Below are 14,973 nucleotides of genomic sequence, written 5' to 3'. Positions count from 1 at the left end.
AAAATTGAGCAGAAAACGTCGTTTCTGATGAGGTTTTAATTTATACTGTTCAAAATAGATATAAAATAGGCCTTATCCGTACCGTATGTGGTTTTAAATGTAGAAAAGGATTGTAAACATTGTGAAGTAAATGAAATATACTTCAGCGTTTTTTAAGCACCGAGATGTGACGTGCTCCATTACTCGCTAGGGGGCGCTCTTTGCGGCGACCCTGGGTGTTGCGGTGATAGCGGTGCGGGGAGCGGTGGGTAGAAATCCTGCAGTGTGGCGTCACGGTCGTGAAAAAAAAGGGAAACAAACCCCGCCCACTTTCTTTCTCCCTTCCGAAACCGAGGATTATTATAGGCTCTGCGACGCATTAGTCACCAATATATCTTCGTTGATTGGCCCGTAAGGCTGCCAGTCAGCGTGGCCGAGAAGGAGTTGACGTAATCTCTTCGGTAAATCAAGGCAATCTATCAATTCTTCTTTTCGCTTGTGTGCAGATAGACGTCCGCCTTTTATCTCCACGGGAAAATAAACTCGTCAGAAATTCACCGGTTGCAACACAGCTCCATCCGGCGGAGGATACCGCTATAATGGGTGTTTTTTACGAAATTGGACTTTGTAACAGTTTTCGTGCTCGCAGATTCTGATAAAAACAACACATTTTGACGCCCGCTAGCTAACGTTAGTTCTCGCTACTGTCCGGTGGTGTTGGTGTTATCCTGGTGAGAGTCTTAAAACGTGAGTAAAAAATGTTGAATTAATTATTTACGTCTTTAATGTTTGTAGCGCACGAGGTTGTTATTACAGATTCATTTAAGGTAGTTGTTAGTGGCTGATGAACGACTATATGAGCAACGTTAAAGTGTCTGGCAATGTGTTTGGACCGTTACACGGTCCCGGTTACGGTATCAGTTTATTGAATTCATTACATTTAATTTACAAACTGTATAATATTATTCGTTTACGAGCAAAGTGTCTGTCTTTGGGTGCATCGTCAAATCCGTCAGACACCGGAGGTTAGTTAGTTCCGTCTCGTAACACTAGATACTGAAGTAACTGCAGTCAGTGTTTCATAGCTTAACCCTAGCTCATAGTGAAAAATATAGCAGATAATGTACGAAACATTGCACCCATTAGCATTTAATGTTACATTTCTCATACCCTCCCATGCAGGTTACACCAGGAACAATGTCGAGTCTGTGCTGCTAAAATAAGCATGCAACTCCTCCCTGCACTGTTCCACAACATACAGCAGCGGAGGATTAGCCTACTTCCTAACATCCGCGAATTTAATTTTTTAAAACGAAAATTTAAGCTCTTTGTCTGCACAGAATGAGCACCGCTGGATGCAGCAGACAGGCCGAGCTCACTGTCCCACTGTAGCCCAAACCAAATAGGGCAGATAGAATTTCATGGGCGTATGCTTTAGCAAGTATGGCTGACTGCAAGGACATGGAAAAACATGAGATATTTGGCCTATGTAGTCACGGGGCGCGTGAGGTATAGCTTAAATTCACTGTAAACATATCGCAAAGTTGTGTTATTCTAAAACAATAAATTATACTCTTTATGCAGCTCAGTTGTTATATGTGATATAATATTTTTATTTGCCAAACGAGTATTTCACACCTACTGTGGATTTATAAATTAAATGCATCACTTTGCAGCCTTTATATGACTGTTAAATCTTTGATCGGCTGCTGTTTACAAAATATTAAAGCGCTTCAGTGGCTTTGGTCGGCCATATTTGTTGTAGGCTGTTATTACTGGAAACTGGGAGGCGATGGACTGTCATTGTGTTTGATTTACATTTTGTCAGAATTGTATTCTGGCAGTTTATATATTTTAAACGAGGAAACAAACGCAGTCTTGCCTCATTTACTTAACACCACATATTTTTTTATTTTTTTACCAAGCAGATGCAAATATCTCTATTTCTGTGTTTCCTTTAGGAGGGATATACAAAGAATCTTACTGGGAGACAGTCCTAAACCTCAAACATGTCTGGGGCGTCTGTTAAAGTCGCCGTTCGAGTTCGGCCCTTCAACTCCAGGGAGATGAGCAAGGATTCAAAATGTATAATTCAGATGCAAGGCAACACTACAAGTAAGTAGTCCATTGGCATTCACACAACATGATTTATCAAATTTATACAGGGCTTTCTGCTCAGGGAAGTTCAGTATACCACACATGCACCCGCGTGGTCTTCCTTCAGGGGTCTTAGCAGAGAACAGTAGAATGAGCAAACTGAATAGTGGACGGTTGGGGACAAACAGCTCAAAAGAGAATAAAAGGCTTACAGAGTGAAATTCCTCCTCCTCTGAAGGGGCCTGCATGCCTGAGGAGTCTCTCTGTGTGAGAAACGCTGAGTTGGTTCATACTGGGAGACCCAGGGGTCGCTACAAAGCCTGGCCTACAAACACCCCCAATTCATCAAGGCTTTATCGCACAGTTGGTGTTTTTAAGAATGGATATGAATGTTGCTTTGTAGTTTATGACTATGTTATCTTTTAGTCTACACAAACAGTTTGTGAAGAGCTTGTAGAGGCATATAAAGTGTTATGGTCAGAAGTTAATCTTTTACCAAATGCGCAGATTTTTATTTTGCTGCAATTTCACAAAGGAAAAAAAAAGTGATTGGGTTAAATTTACAAAGGCCCACTGACATTGGATAAAAATGAACGCAATTTCTCAGATGTTGCAGCGTCATCAGATATGTATCGCCTTTAATAACATATTATTGGGATCAGTGTTTAAGAAGATGTTGTATACATGTAGTTAATATGATTCATCCTCATGCTTAAGTCGCTCTTGGTTTTTACACATGTGCAGGGTGTATGAAAACATGGCTGCAATATACGTGGAAATTAAAATTGATAATGGAAAGATGGATGTATTCAAATAAACTAGATAATGAAATCTGATGTGTACTAGCAAAGGTAGGTAGGTTAGATAGGTTTCCATGAATATATTAAACTTGATGGTGTAAATCTGTGATGATACCCTACTTCGGTGCTGTTCTTGGGGAGTCTGTGAAAGGATGGACAACAGCGGAGAAAGAGGAGAAAACCTGAATGTGGTTTGTAGTCTTGTGATTCAACCTGCTTACTTGTGACTGTGAGTCATCAGATACTGTGAAGTGCTAGCTACCTCCTCTTGCTCATGCCTGTGCTGTATGTCCCATTTCAGCTGGCAGATGAACACTCTCCATGATATTAGCATGGAAAAATTTAATGGCCCAGTAACATGACAGCATGTGACCACAGAAACCTGTTCTGCCAGCAGATTCTCTTATTTGCCTTTTGTCTGTCAGTCTTATCGGGCTCGTTAGACTAAGCCTATATGAATCTTCCATAAGATCAAGTGTCCCTTCCAGTTATGGCTCACTTGCCCTTTATCTCTCATACTTTACCAAAGAGAAGCTTTGTGTCAAATCCCCAGTACTTTTACTCCATATCCCTGGGTTTTCATTATGCCAATGTCACCCGGAGGTGCTGGAGGGTGACTCGTGGTTTGTAGAAGAACTGCAGTGGAATATGCAGTGTTTTTGGGGGGTTAGTAAGTGAGTGTGTGAGCGAGGGAGAGGAGGAGGCTGCAGTACTGCCTACTCTACCTCCTATCACATGGGCAGATTGCAGAGCAGAAAGGGAGGCTGGCAGGCAGCCATACTCTCTCCCTTCATCAGGACTTCATTGCAGATGGTATGCTGAGAATGCTGTCTTATTAGGATGCTGAGAGGTTGAATGGTAGGTAGTGGCTCAAACGTACACAGGTTCATACATGACATGCAGTTGAGGTTATCTCACATGCTGTGTGAAAATCTAACATTTCTGTAGTTGTGTTCACTGGATTTCCTCACACTTTGTGTCCATCACCGTTTACCAAAGTCATATAGAACTTATTACATATGCATTTTTGTATAATTTTTTAGTCTAAACAATTCAACGGTGGTTTGTTTGGGAGGCCCAGTGGTAGTGTGCACAATGTTTTAATGGATTTCACACAGCGATACTGTAGGATTGTTTTTCATGACTAACATATGCATATAATTCCCTAATTCTGTTATTTATAACCCATCTCAATCATGTGATATGTGAGGTGGTTATGAGATATATGTAACTTGCTTGGTGTTTATTCATCTCAAATTAGGGGTTATCGATATGACTTGAAAATCTGTATCATCATTATTTCAAACTTTTACCTCGATTTATAATTAATGAATGATTACATTGGTGCTTATCGGTCTCTCTCTTTTTTTGAGCTATGTACTCTTCATATTCGGCAATGTGATTGTGTTCCAAGTGATTAAACAAATTGCTGAAGTTACCTCTGATCGTTATCCGTGTTGCATTCACCGCTGTCTGGTAGCCTTGACTGGTAAGACCCAATCAGACGGCGAGGCACGTTTGCAAGTGTCTGAGAAAACTCTGGAGTACTGTGGACTCCAAGTGTAAACATAGCAAAAGTGATGCGTTTTAAATTTGAAACGTATTAGTGTTGACGTAGCCTAAGGCTCAGTGTTTGCACTCATGTCATCCATATTGCTGGCCTCCTCTTTGAGTGATTGTGGACTTACATTCGTTGGACAGGGCGGAGGCATGTGCCTAAACACAGTTCATGAACGCACGCATTGGGGAAAGTATTAAACGAATTAACCAACATGAGCAAGATGAAGTCGGGGAGAGGTTCTAAATTTGATATTTTTTTGGTTAAATCCTCTTCCTTATAGTCGCTCAAATTCATATTTGAAACAAACAATTCCTAATGTTACAATTTTTCACAACAGAAAAAAGTATTGCGACATCCATATAAACTTCTCAAACCACCGCTGCAGCAAAATTTTTTAGGATCTCTGTGATCAACATGTCATACTTTTGCCATGTATTAGGAGATTTTTAATGATGGCTAACATTTAAATGGCACTGAAAGCTGTCTGACAGAAATGGACTGTTTTATGTAATTGCTTGGTCAGCTTGTAGGTGTTTGGCAGATGTGTGGATGAAGCCGTGGCACTCCCCTTATTGTTGTGACTCGCTCAAGGGCGTATGTGTCTGTCTGTGTGCATGTGTCAACAACACAGAGCAAGAGAGGGCTTGGGGGCAAGGGCAGGATATGCTGTCTCCCTTTCTCTCTTGCTCCTTTTCACCATGCATGGAGGGTTGTCAAGGATAGGGCACAGGCAGAAGGGGCAGCAAATTGATTATCCAGTGTGCAGGAAATGTGTCCAAGGCCTCTGCAGGCAGGCTGGAGACAAGTAAAGGCCTCTTTCAATGGAAGCTCTTAAACATACCAGAGCTAATGTAATTATAAAGGGGTGTGCGATGGGCTGTTACATTAGTTAGTGTTGGTGCTCCAAATGTTGAATAACTCCAGAACACCCAAACCCTGCCTTCATTACAGCCCTGATGTGTTCTCCACATCGGTCTCTACTTATGTAACCCATGTGTTATATTCCCCGCTCAGCCAGTGAGCAGCCAGTCATGTATGTATGGCCAAAGATGGTTGATAGATCTCGCACTGTGGATAAAGAGAAGCATATCCTCTGTTATCTTAGAGCATTACGCTAACTTTGGTGGAACAAACCTGCATGCAGACAGATTATTTCCCACATGATCAATTTTTTCCATTAGTGGAGATGTTCAGTGCTAGAAATGGCATTTGTAATGCACGGTTGCTATCCACGTTTTCAAGTGCTGGCTATTACACAATATCACCCCCTATGCAAAGAGTAAACTAATTGACAAATTGCTAGAACAAACAGAAGGTCACCATATCAATCAAACCTTTACCTTTCAGATACAATTCTGCTGAGTCTTCTCTCCGTACAGGCTAAGTGGATGGTGACCTTACAAAAAAGCTACAGGGAGGAATTAGCTGAACTCCAGTGTCGGTTACACATAAGAGGGGGAGACAAGTGGGGAAGTAAGATGGGAAACTTGTGTTTGGATGAGGGATGGTCTTCGTACTGCTGAACCCTATGCAGACAGGGCCGATTGACCTGATTAGGACCAGTAATCCGCTGTCTTTCCTCAGGTCGCCACGCCCTGCTGCCGTAATCTCTGTGACCCTTGTAGGTGTACGCATAGCGACATACAACCGCTGAGGGTGTTACATTCCTCATCGCCTCATGCTGGGATTGTTTTGGAGCGACACACATTTGCCCACACGCGCTACTTACAGAGCAGACTCACACATTCCAGACTGACCTCCTAATGAAGAGGGAGGACAGGCAGATGTCTGTGTCTGTTATCAGCTCGTGCTGTGTCATGAGACTTAAAGGCCAGAGGCACAAAATCATGTCATGCAGCTCAGCCAGTTTTCAATACACCCACCTGTAACAGCTGTATAAGAGGAAGTGACGGAAAGTTTGAATTATTGTGCTATATTGGAAAAAAAAAAACCTCAAAAAACTTTTCATAATAATAACCAGGAAGAGACAATAATCATGTGAGTCCGGGTGAGAGGAAATGTAATCATGCACCTATCGCTGTCATAAATCTATATGTGGTCATCTTCTATACTGAGTATTCAAAGCAAGAAAAATCTGTTTTCTGCTGCTGCAAAAACATCTTGAATGAATGAATAAAAGCTTCTCACATCTTTTCCTTTTCATATCATGTTCTCTAGTTTTCTTTGGCTCATGATGTTGCATTTTTGCCCTTATATCCTCTTTTAAGTTTTGGTCTCAATGATGCAAGTTGTTGTGTGAGGCTGAGGTAGTTATTAAACTGAATAATAAGACAGTGGTTAGTCTCGGGTTTGTTAATGCAGATTGGGTCAAGGTGTATGTCTGGATGGATGTTAACCCAATCGAACCAATATTTAATTTGAATCATGAGTCTCAATATCAGGTTTTTATGATGGCTAGATTCTTGATTATTGAAATCTTCTCTGAATGAGACAGGCATAAAATCTGTTTAGGTGAAATTCTGTTCATGCAATCAGCGTTAAATTCCAAATTTCCATTGCAAACTAAAAAGGGACACAAAGCCATGGGGCCTTTCCTGTCAGCGCTGAATCCTTCGTTATTAATAAATGTTTTGAAATGAATAAGAAACCACAACATGACATTGCACATCAGGGATGGGCTGAAGGCTGGAATGTACCAGAAGTGGTAGAGGTCAGAAGAGGAAAGCAGTAAATGCCTTCTCTTACTAAATTGAGGTTTCAGCTTTGAAGCTGATCAAGCCACTCATGGTTTTCACTTTCACTTCACAATTTATGTTGACTCTTCATCATTCACCACTTACTTTTTGTGCCACATTTAAACCTTCGTCTTGATGCCTCTTTGGTTTAGTGCTTTGTCAATTCACTTGAGCAATAAATTGTTAAACTGCAAACACTTTTCTTTTAGCATGTGGTTTGGGACTTAAAGTTTATAGAAACCCACATTTTGAAGTTATCAAAGATCAAAGATTTAATAAAAGTTAACAGTGACGATATCAGCATCAGGCTGTATATCCGGTGAATTTATTGGCTCCTATCAACATCAGAGGGCCTCAGGATCAGCTGCAGATGTCTGGTGTAATCAGTGATGAAAAGCATAAAACAAGTGAATCTCATGAGATTACGTTAGTCACATTATATACATCATCATTCATGTAGAATAAAATGACGTTCCAGGAAACGTATGGCCCAATTGGTTTCTTTGCAAAGGATCTTACATAGCATACTAGCCTCAGTGATGAGCATGCAGTAGTCTTTCAGTACTCACCTTATGTCATTGAATTTTTTCCATACATCAGCTTTGTTCAATTTCGTTCACCTCATTCTTTTTGGCTCACTTTTTGTTCCAGCTTGTGATGGGCCTGAGTGGAAACTGTTTGAGCCCTTTGCAGAAAATATGGGATATTAGAGGAGAGGATGGGAGCGGAGCTGACTCGAGAGGGGGAGGGGGCATGTAAACGCAGCCACAGCAGCAGAGACAGTGAAAGTCGTGCACGAGCACTATTCACGTGTAGGACAGCGTGAGGTGGCACCACACACACTCGCTTCTGCTAGGGATGATGGGATTCCAGTCATAATGTTGGAGGCTGATAAATGTGGTAAATTCAGTTAAGCTAAAAGAAAAGGAAAAGCTGTAAGATCTGTATCTTTTAATCGGTAGTCATTATCTCTCAGATTTTGTGCCGCAACAAAACATAAAAACACCCACCAATGGCATGAGATAATTTTGTTAATTTGAATGCAGTTTCAGGAATTTTCTATAGGTAAAAGTCACGAGAATAGGGCAAATGAGTTATTGGTAAAATAATTCAGGACTTAATCCTAGATTAAATATCTTGTTCAGGTGATTTTCTTTTTTGCAGCATGGATCCCTTCAGAAAAAACAACAAGATATTGATGCTCTTAGGGAGCTGTTCCTGGAGGCCTCTGCTTCGATTGTCTGCAGACCAAACAAATCCATTAATGTCCATAATATAACCAGAGATAAAAGGCCAACCCCCGCCTTCCCACGCATAACAAGGTGGAACATCACAATGCTAAATGAGTCTGGTGAAATGCAGTTTGGACAAATGCTGAAATGTTTCCTTGCTTTACAGGAGAGTCATAGAATGAAGAAGTGTGTGTGTCTGTGTGTGACCATGCATTCACTTCGGTGTATGCAGACAGGGAAATAAGAAAATGCCAACAAATGTTATCAAAGTAAAACCAGTTGAAAAGTATTGTTGATATGGCACATGCAGGGTGGGAGTAGTATAATGGCTGATTCTTTGCAACAGTTCACTTGAGTCTGCTTCACTTGAGTGGCTGAATATAGATTTGTGTACTAATAAATTTACAGTAGAACCTAATGCTCTTTTACTGTCAGTGCATTACCAGTGCACCATCCTCTCCACACAACCAGTGGATTTTTCACTTGACTCTGCTCACATCCATCACCATTCATCTCTGACTTGATGATGAAAGCACGGACTAAAAAGCTAATGGTGTGTTTTGTTTTAAAGTTATGGCGCTCCTGGCTTGCTCCTCTTACGTTCTCTTTGGTTCATTGCCTGAGTTGGGTGAAATGGCTGGACTTTCCCACATTCAAGAGACTGAATGTGTTTTGGGTTTTTTCTTTCTTCAGTTTTTGTGCCCTCACTGACACAGCTCTCTTTCCAGACTGTATTGTTTGGTTTCCTCTCACAGTCTGAGGGCTGAATTCAGAGGCAAACTGGAGAGCTTTACAGTCCAGGCACGGGTAGCTTGGTGGTAGGCATGATGCTCACTTTGTATTATTCATGTGTAAGAAGTGAGGGGGGGTTGGCAGTATATTATTTTTGAAACCTTAATTAATAAGACGGCTGAGCTGACTCTTGATCTGGTTGGCAACTGGAGTCCTCTGCCTCTGGAGTTGTGTCATGCTGTTGTTTGAACACTGTGCTGCAAACTGAGATCAGAAGTATACAACACACATACACATACACAGTTTCACGCGTCATTCCTGTCCTCCAGAGAAAACGCAGGATAAAAGGTGTTAGTCATCTGACATTAGCTTGAAGCATCAATCATTGCTTATCATTAATGTTTTCTGGCTATGTCAAACAAGTGATGCAGCTTGTTGCTATCTTTTTTTTTTTTTTTTTGGGGGGGGGGGGGGGGGTGAACAAAAAGATGTGAGTTTTCACAGATCTGTGTGCCAGAGTTGAGCTCATGATGTCACAATGCTTACATAAAACAGGAAAGCATTTAAAATGAGACTTCAGTCTCTGAGCAGAGGCTAGTTGAGGAAATCCAGGTCACTGCTCTGTAAAATGGGTGCCTTTTGTGAGCAGTGAATGTAAGGGGCTCTGTATTTCCCTTGTCTGTGCAGCTTGGTCTACACTGTTGTCAACACTCAGCCATTCTGCCTGGATCATGTGATGATCTGTATGCTGTTTTGAGACAAATCTGAGACAGTGTTTTATCTTAATTCAAAATTTAAAACAAATTTGGAACTGTTTTGAAAGAACAGATTAATATCATAATGCAAATGCAGTGTTATAGTTTATTTCTCATCATGACTTTCACTTCTCTATAGATTTAATGATAGCCAGCAATGACTAATATTTGGAAAGTTTGTGTCATAGATTATATAAAAGTCGTAGATTGTTGGAGTTGACAGAACTGTTACTACTGCTCAGTTTGCGGATATTGATACATGGCATCTTATTCGTGTGAATACTATTAATGTATTATTACTGTTTCCCATGATGTTGATTGCTGAAGTTGAGCTGAGAATGAATACCATGTTGTGGTACCAAATGTTTAGAGATCTCCAAGATATAAACTATGAAGGAAGCAGCTGATCTTTAATCCTTTTCAGTTTTTGTTCTGAATCACATGCAGACGCACTTCCCCAAAGTTCATTGTGAAAAGGTTGACACAGGCAAATTTGAATTGTTAATACATTTAGTGCTATTTTTAACTGGAAAACACTGGTCTAAAACGGTGGAGGTATTACTATAGCTTTCCATGGCGCAGGATGTGTTGGGACAGGCCTCTGACCTTTGAGGCAGCACCTGCAAAGAGGAGAACCTCCTTGGAACTGGTGCATGAGAGGCAAATTGTCTCTTCAAGCTGTGAAAACAGCTGAAAACTCTAAGGATCATTTTGTTAATGTTAACATTGTTTGACAAGTTGGTGTGTTCAGAATTTGATTAGACACATGGGGCATTACACTTGCATATCATTGGCATGTAATTTGGATATTTACTGTTATCTCAGCTCTGACTTCATGCCAGTTCTATGTGCCTTGTGGGTTTAACCCCCCATGCCATCACCTGAGAGGCTGCCTAATATCCCTCTCTCTTTGTTGCAGTTCTGTGTTTGTTTAGCTTCTGAATGGAGTCCTGCTGGCTTAGCATGTTTTCGGTGTCTGGTGGCTTCTAGAAGCCTCTCTGTTATAATGGACTCAGTGAGTCTGCGTGAGCTGCTAATATCAAACGGCACTTGCAGCCCACACTAGCTATCAGTGTCTGTGGGCTGGGAGCAATGTATGGTTTGGCTATGAGTTTGGCAGAAAGGTTGGGTGGTTGAAATCTGTCCATTCCTTCCTGTCACTGACAGTCTGTCGGCATGTGAAGCACTAGCCACCATCTGCTGCTGTATAAATAGACAGTAGTCAGAGCTGGAACAGCTGGCACATAGGCCAGGACTGCGCCCTTTCCCACTACTTTCTGGCGAGACAGGCAATGAAACCCATAGTCATTTTAATGTATGACTTCTTTTATTTTATTTTTTGGCACGAAGTTGCTAAAAAGTAAAATACACTTCATAGAGAAATTATGAACAAACGTGTAATTTCAGCTTTCTGATGATTTTTATTTCTTAAATGTCATGTTAATACGAAACCCAGTTTCCATAACTGAGACAAGGAAATAAGAGAAATCCTGTTACCAAATGTATATGAATAATAAGGAAAAACAGCATGTTTGTCTTTTCACCGTACTATTTCTCCCCACACTCTACGAACTAGGAATTAAATCAGATTTCTGCAAGTAAACATGCTTTTCATTGCAGTGCATGTAACATATATTGGGATTTCCTGCCCAAACCAGATTTCTTCAAATAACCTGGTTTCATGGGTGCAGGTAAAGACTGTCACTGTATTTATTTCAAATAAATCACATTTTCTTTTCACAACAATAGTAAAATTAACATATTTTTTAAAGTAGTCTAATTGTTTTTAATGCACACTTACTACATTTATCTGACTCCAGTCACTTTCTAACAAAAACATTTAAAGTTTCCTTTTTCATAAATGTGGCAGCCACTTTTTCTAAAAAGAGAGGGGGGTGAGGCAGTGTGAAAAGGGTCATTGTGATAGAGGGGACTGGGCACATAAAGCCTTGTCATAACAGATTACCTAATGCGTTTTGCAGGCTCCGTTGTCAACTGCAATACCCTGTATTCAGTGCATTGTTCTGGTGTCTTCCTGCTTTTTTCTCCTCTCCTCTTTCCCAGTAGGAAGAGAAAAATTACGTGATCAGCCTTCTGAGTAGAAACTGAGGATTTGTTGGTACGAGCTTAATGCATTCCTTTTAGATAAGAGTTATTACTCTGATGTAGAGGCTCATCTGATGAAATGAAAATGTGTGCTGTTGACATTAACAGAAAGTTGGGTGTAGTATGTCTGAGTCAATGACGGTGATATGGACTGTGGTTTGAAGGGTTATGTGTCCTGGCTACACAAACTCATCTAACATCATCTAAGATAAACCAGGGTTTTCTGACAGGAGTACTCAGCAGAGGAGTATTGAATTGCTGTGTGGATTTTTTTTTTTTAATTAAAGGCCACAAGGCATCTCCCTGACCAGATGGGAAAGTGCACTGTATCCAAGAGTGTAATCAAGATACCACATGTTAGTTTCTGTTTTGGATATGTTGTATGTCCTGTGTTGTGGCTGTGACAAGCTCAGCTGTTTGTCAAATGTGCACAGCAGTGCTCAGACACTACTTTTAGCCTGCAGCTTTGAGCTGCATCCAGTGACAACTCTGTCACCTGTGCCGCAACCCTGGCAACCAAGCCATCACAGACTCTCTTCTAAAGACACTGGATACAGCATTCAGAGCATTTCTGTGGCCACCTCAGCATCCGCCCCATCCACTCTTTATGCTCCCTATTCAAGAGCAATCATATTAGCATTAATGTGGCAATGCTGAAACCAAAACCAATGTCAGCAGCTACTTTGCCTCACCACTCATGCACAAACTGACACAGGTGTGCAGTTGCAATTTTGTATTGTGGTACACAGCATTAGCGCTGTAGTAGCATCAGTTTCTACCTGACATTGTGATAGGACAGGACATTTAAATCCTGTATATACTCCCATACCTGTATGATACAACACACTTTTTAAAAAATATATTGTTTTTTAATAATGAGGTAAATTATAATCTGTTCATTTCATATTACTATATCAAACAGCATCTATTAATAGCAGAATATAAAGAAGCTGATTCACATTTAAATTGTGCACAACTTTTTTTGAAACTACTTGCCTGTCTCTGTTAACTGCCTCTAGAAATGGAATTTGGCAATGATTTTATATTACTTTTTTATATCATCTCTCTACAGTTAAGATGTGGCTAAATTGTCATATGTTTCCGTTATTACATATGCAATGAGTGCACATGGTTGGGGCTGTTTGTTGCTGTTGGAAGCAACATTTAGTAGAAAATGGCAGTCCTGTGAGTGAATTAATTGAAATAGTATTCTTCAGAAGTCAGCTGTTACATCACACTGCTGCCCGTATATATACAGACCCCGGGGAAGCTATTAAAATTCCTCAGTCTCGCTGAAAGAAGCACACATGGTAATTACAATTCTGCCCAGATATTATTTCTCTGAATGCCTGGGTTCCCTCAGCAGTTCATGCACATGTTTTCTTTTATATTTTACGTATGCATCTATTTTATGGCCTTATCATCTTCCTGTGATGCCTGGCAGGCATCGATCAGTTTGAACTAACAGCTTGTAGGTTACTGCAAGCGAGACGCTGATATGTTCAGCCATTTTAGACCCTGCTTGTCTTCTAGTCTCAGGTGAATGGGGGCTAGCTTTCAGTTCCCATCTGGTGCTCAGAGACCTCCTAACAACCTAATTACTGAGGGGTGTCTTTGCTTTCCTGGCCAGATTATAGGCCCCATGGTGAACACTGGAGTACAAAATGTCTGCCGGCTACAACCAGCTGAGTGATGTTCTTTAGATAGAAGGATGTGGTTAGTTAACTGGTATTCACCCTGCCTTGAAATGGAAAGCTCCTATGGAGTGCCAACATCCTATCAGCCCTATATTCTTACGAGCAGGAACTGAAAATGCAGAACTGTGGCATTTTTGAAAAATAAACATTTGACTTGCCCTCATATGTCACTCAGTAGTTTGTATCTTTTCACTGAGCATGGGTTTCTGGCTAAATATCTCTGTCTTGAGAGAATCGTTTCCCCTACTTAGTCCGCCACATGTCATCTTTTGCATGTCTTCCGTTTTTATAATAAGGGAAGTTCAGTATTTGATGCCCAGATGGCAACACAGTAATGATAAAATACTCCTTAATGTTGCTCTGTTACTCATAATGTTTTTTTAAATTGATTTTTTGCCACTTTATTGGACAGTTCTTGGAGAAGATACAGACAGGAAACAAGGTTAGAGAGAGTGGTTATAATTTACAACAAAGGTCCTCGGCCAGAATCAAATTGTAGACATTGTGGTTATTTGGCATTGGTTGTAACCATTCCGCTTTCAGGGTACCCCTGCTTACAATGTTAAATATCCTGTCAAACTTCAGCTTAGTGTTTCCTGATATGCAGCCAGTCAATGTGCAACACTACCTTCATTCTCAAAAGGTTCCTGAAATGATAAACTATTTGTCTTTTTTGCTTCATCACAACATCCTAATTATTACATTTTCCATTTACAACGCATTTAAAAGGTTTTTGTGCAGTAAAAGTTTCTGGTATTGCTTATGGAGTCTGACATGATAAGTAGCTTAATGTCTTAGTTACAAATCCTAAAGCTTTTCACACTGTGCCTTTTTGTATGTTTCAGGGTTTTTAAAGGATTAAAATTCTGAAATCACTGTTTAATAAATATCACGCGCACACACACACACACATATACATGTATGTATATATACAATTTCTACAGAGCAATGATAGGGAATGCTTGAGGCGAGAGAAAACAGAACGCAGTGTGCCGCATCCTCCCCTCCCGTGCCAAGTTGGGGTTGTTATGGCAACCAGAATCTGGTCCTGTACCTGTTGCCATGGTTGAGAAAGACAGAGTGATGACGTTGTTTATTAGGCCGCAGAATGTGTCTGCCATTTTAAGTCAAAGATGTGACTGGTGAGAATATTTACTATAAATGAAAGCAGAGGAATTCTTCATTAACATCTGGCCTTGTGACTATTACTCTGTGTGCATCAGTGTTCACATAGATTCAGTTTGTATGTGTCATCTACAGGTGTAGAAGGTGAACTCAGTGAGTTAAAGTAGGTGAGTCATGCTGGAATATATGTGGC

At 40.6% G+C, this 14,973-nt stretch overlaps 1 protein-coding gene across 16 annotated transcripts in view; it reads left to right on the top strand.

Moving 5' to 3' along the window:
- Positions 1-442: 442 nt before the first annotated feature.
- kif1b (kinesin family member 1B) overlaps positions 443-14,973 on the top strand; it is a 59,877-nt gene continuing 45,346 nt past the window's right edge. For 13 of the 16 annotated variants that reach the window (XM_056384834.1, XM_056384836.1, XM_056384846.1 and 10 more), the window contains exons 1-2: positions 455-726; positions 1,941-2,094. In XM_056384834.1, coding sequence (XP_056240809.1) covers positions 1,989-2,094 — 106 coding nt within the window. In that variant the 5' untranslated portion in view covers positions 455-726; positions 1,941-1,988. Of the gene's footprint in view, positions 727-1,940; positions 2,095-14,973 lie in introns of all 16 variants that reach the window. The other 3 variants (XM_056384842.1, XM_056384839.1, XM_056384843.1) reach the window with 2 other exon arrangements.

This window comes from Seriola aureovittata, chromosome 9 (genome assembly GCF_021018895.1).
Source record: "Seriola aureovittata isolate HTS-2021-v1 ecotype China chromosome 9, ASM2101889v1, whole genome shotgun sequence".
NCBI classification, from domain to species: domain Eukaryota; kingdom Metazoa; phylum Chordata; class Actinopteri; order Carangiformes; family Carangidae; genus Seriola; species Seriola aureovittata.
Note: the sequence above shows the minus strand (reverse complement) of the source record. Positions and strands in the feature narration are given on the sequence as shown.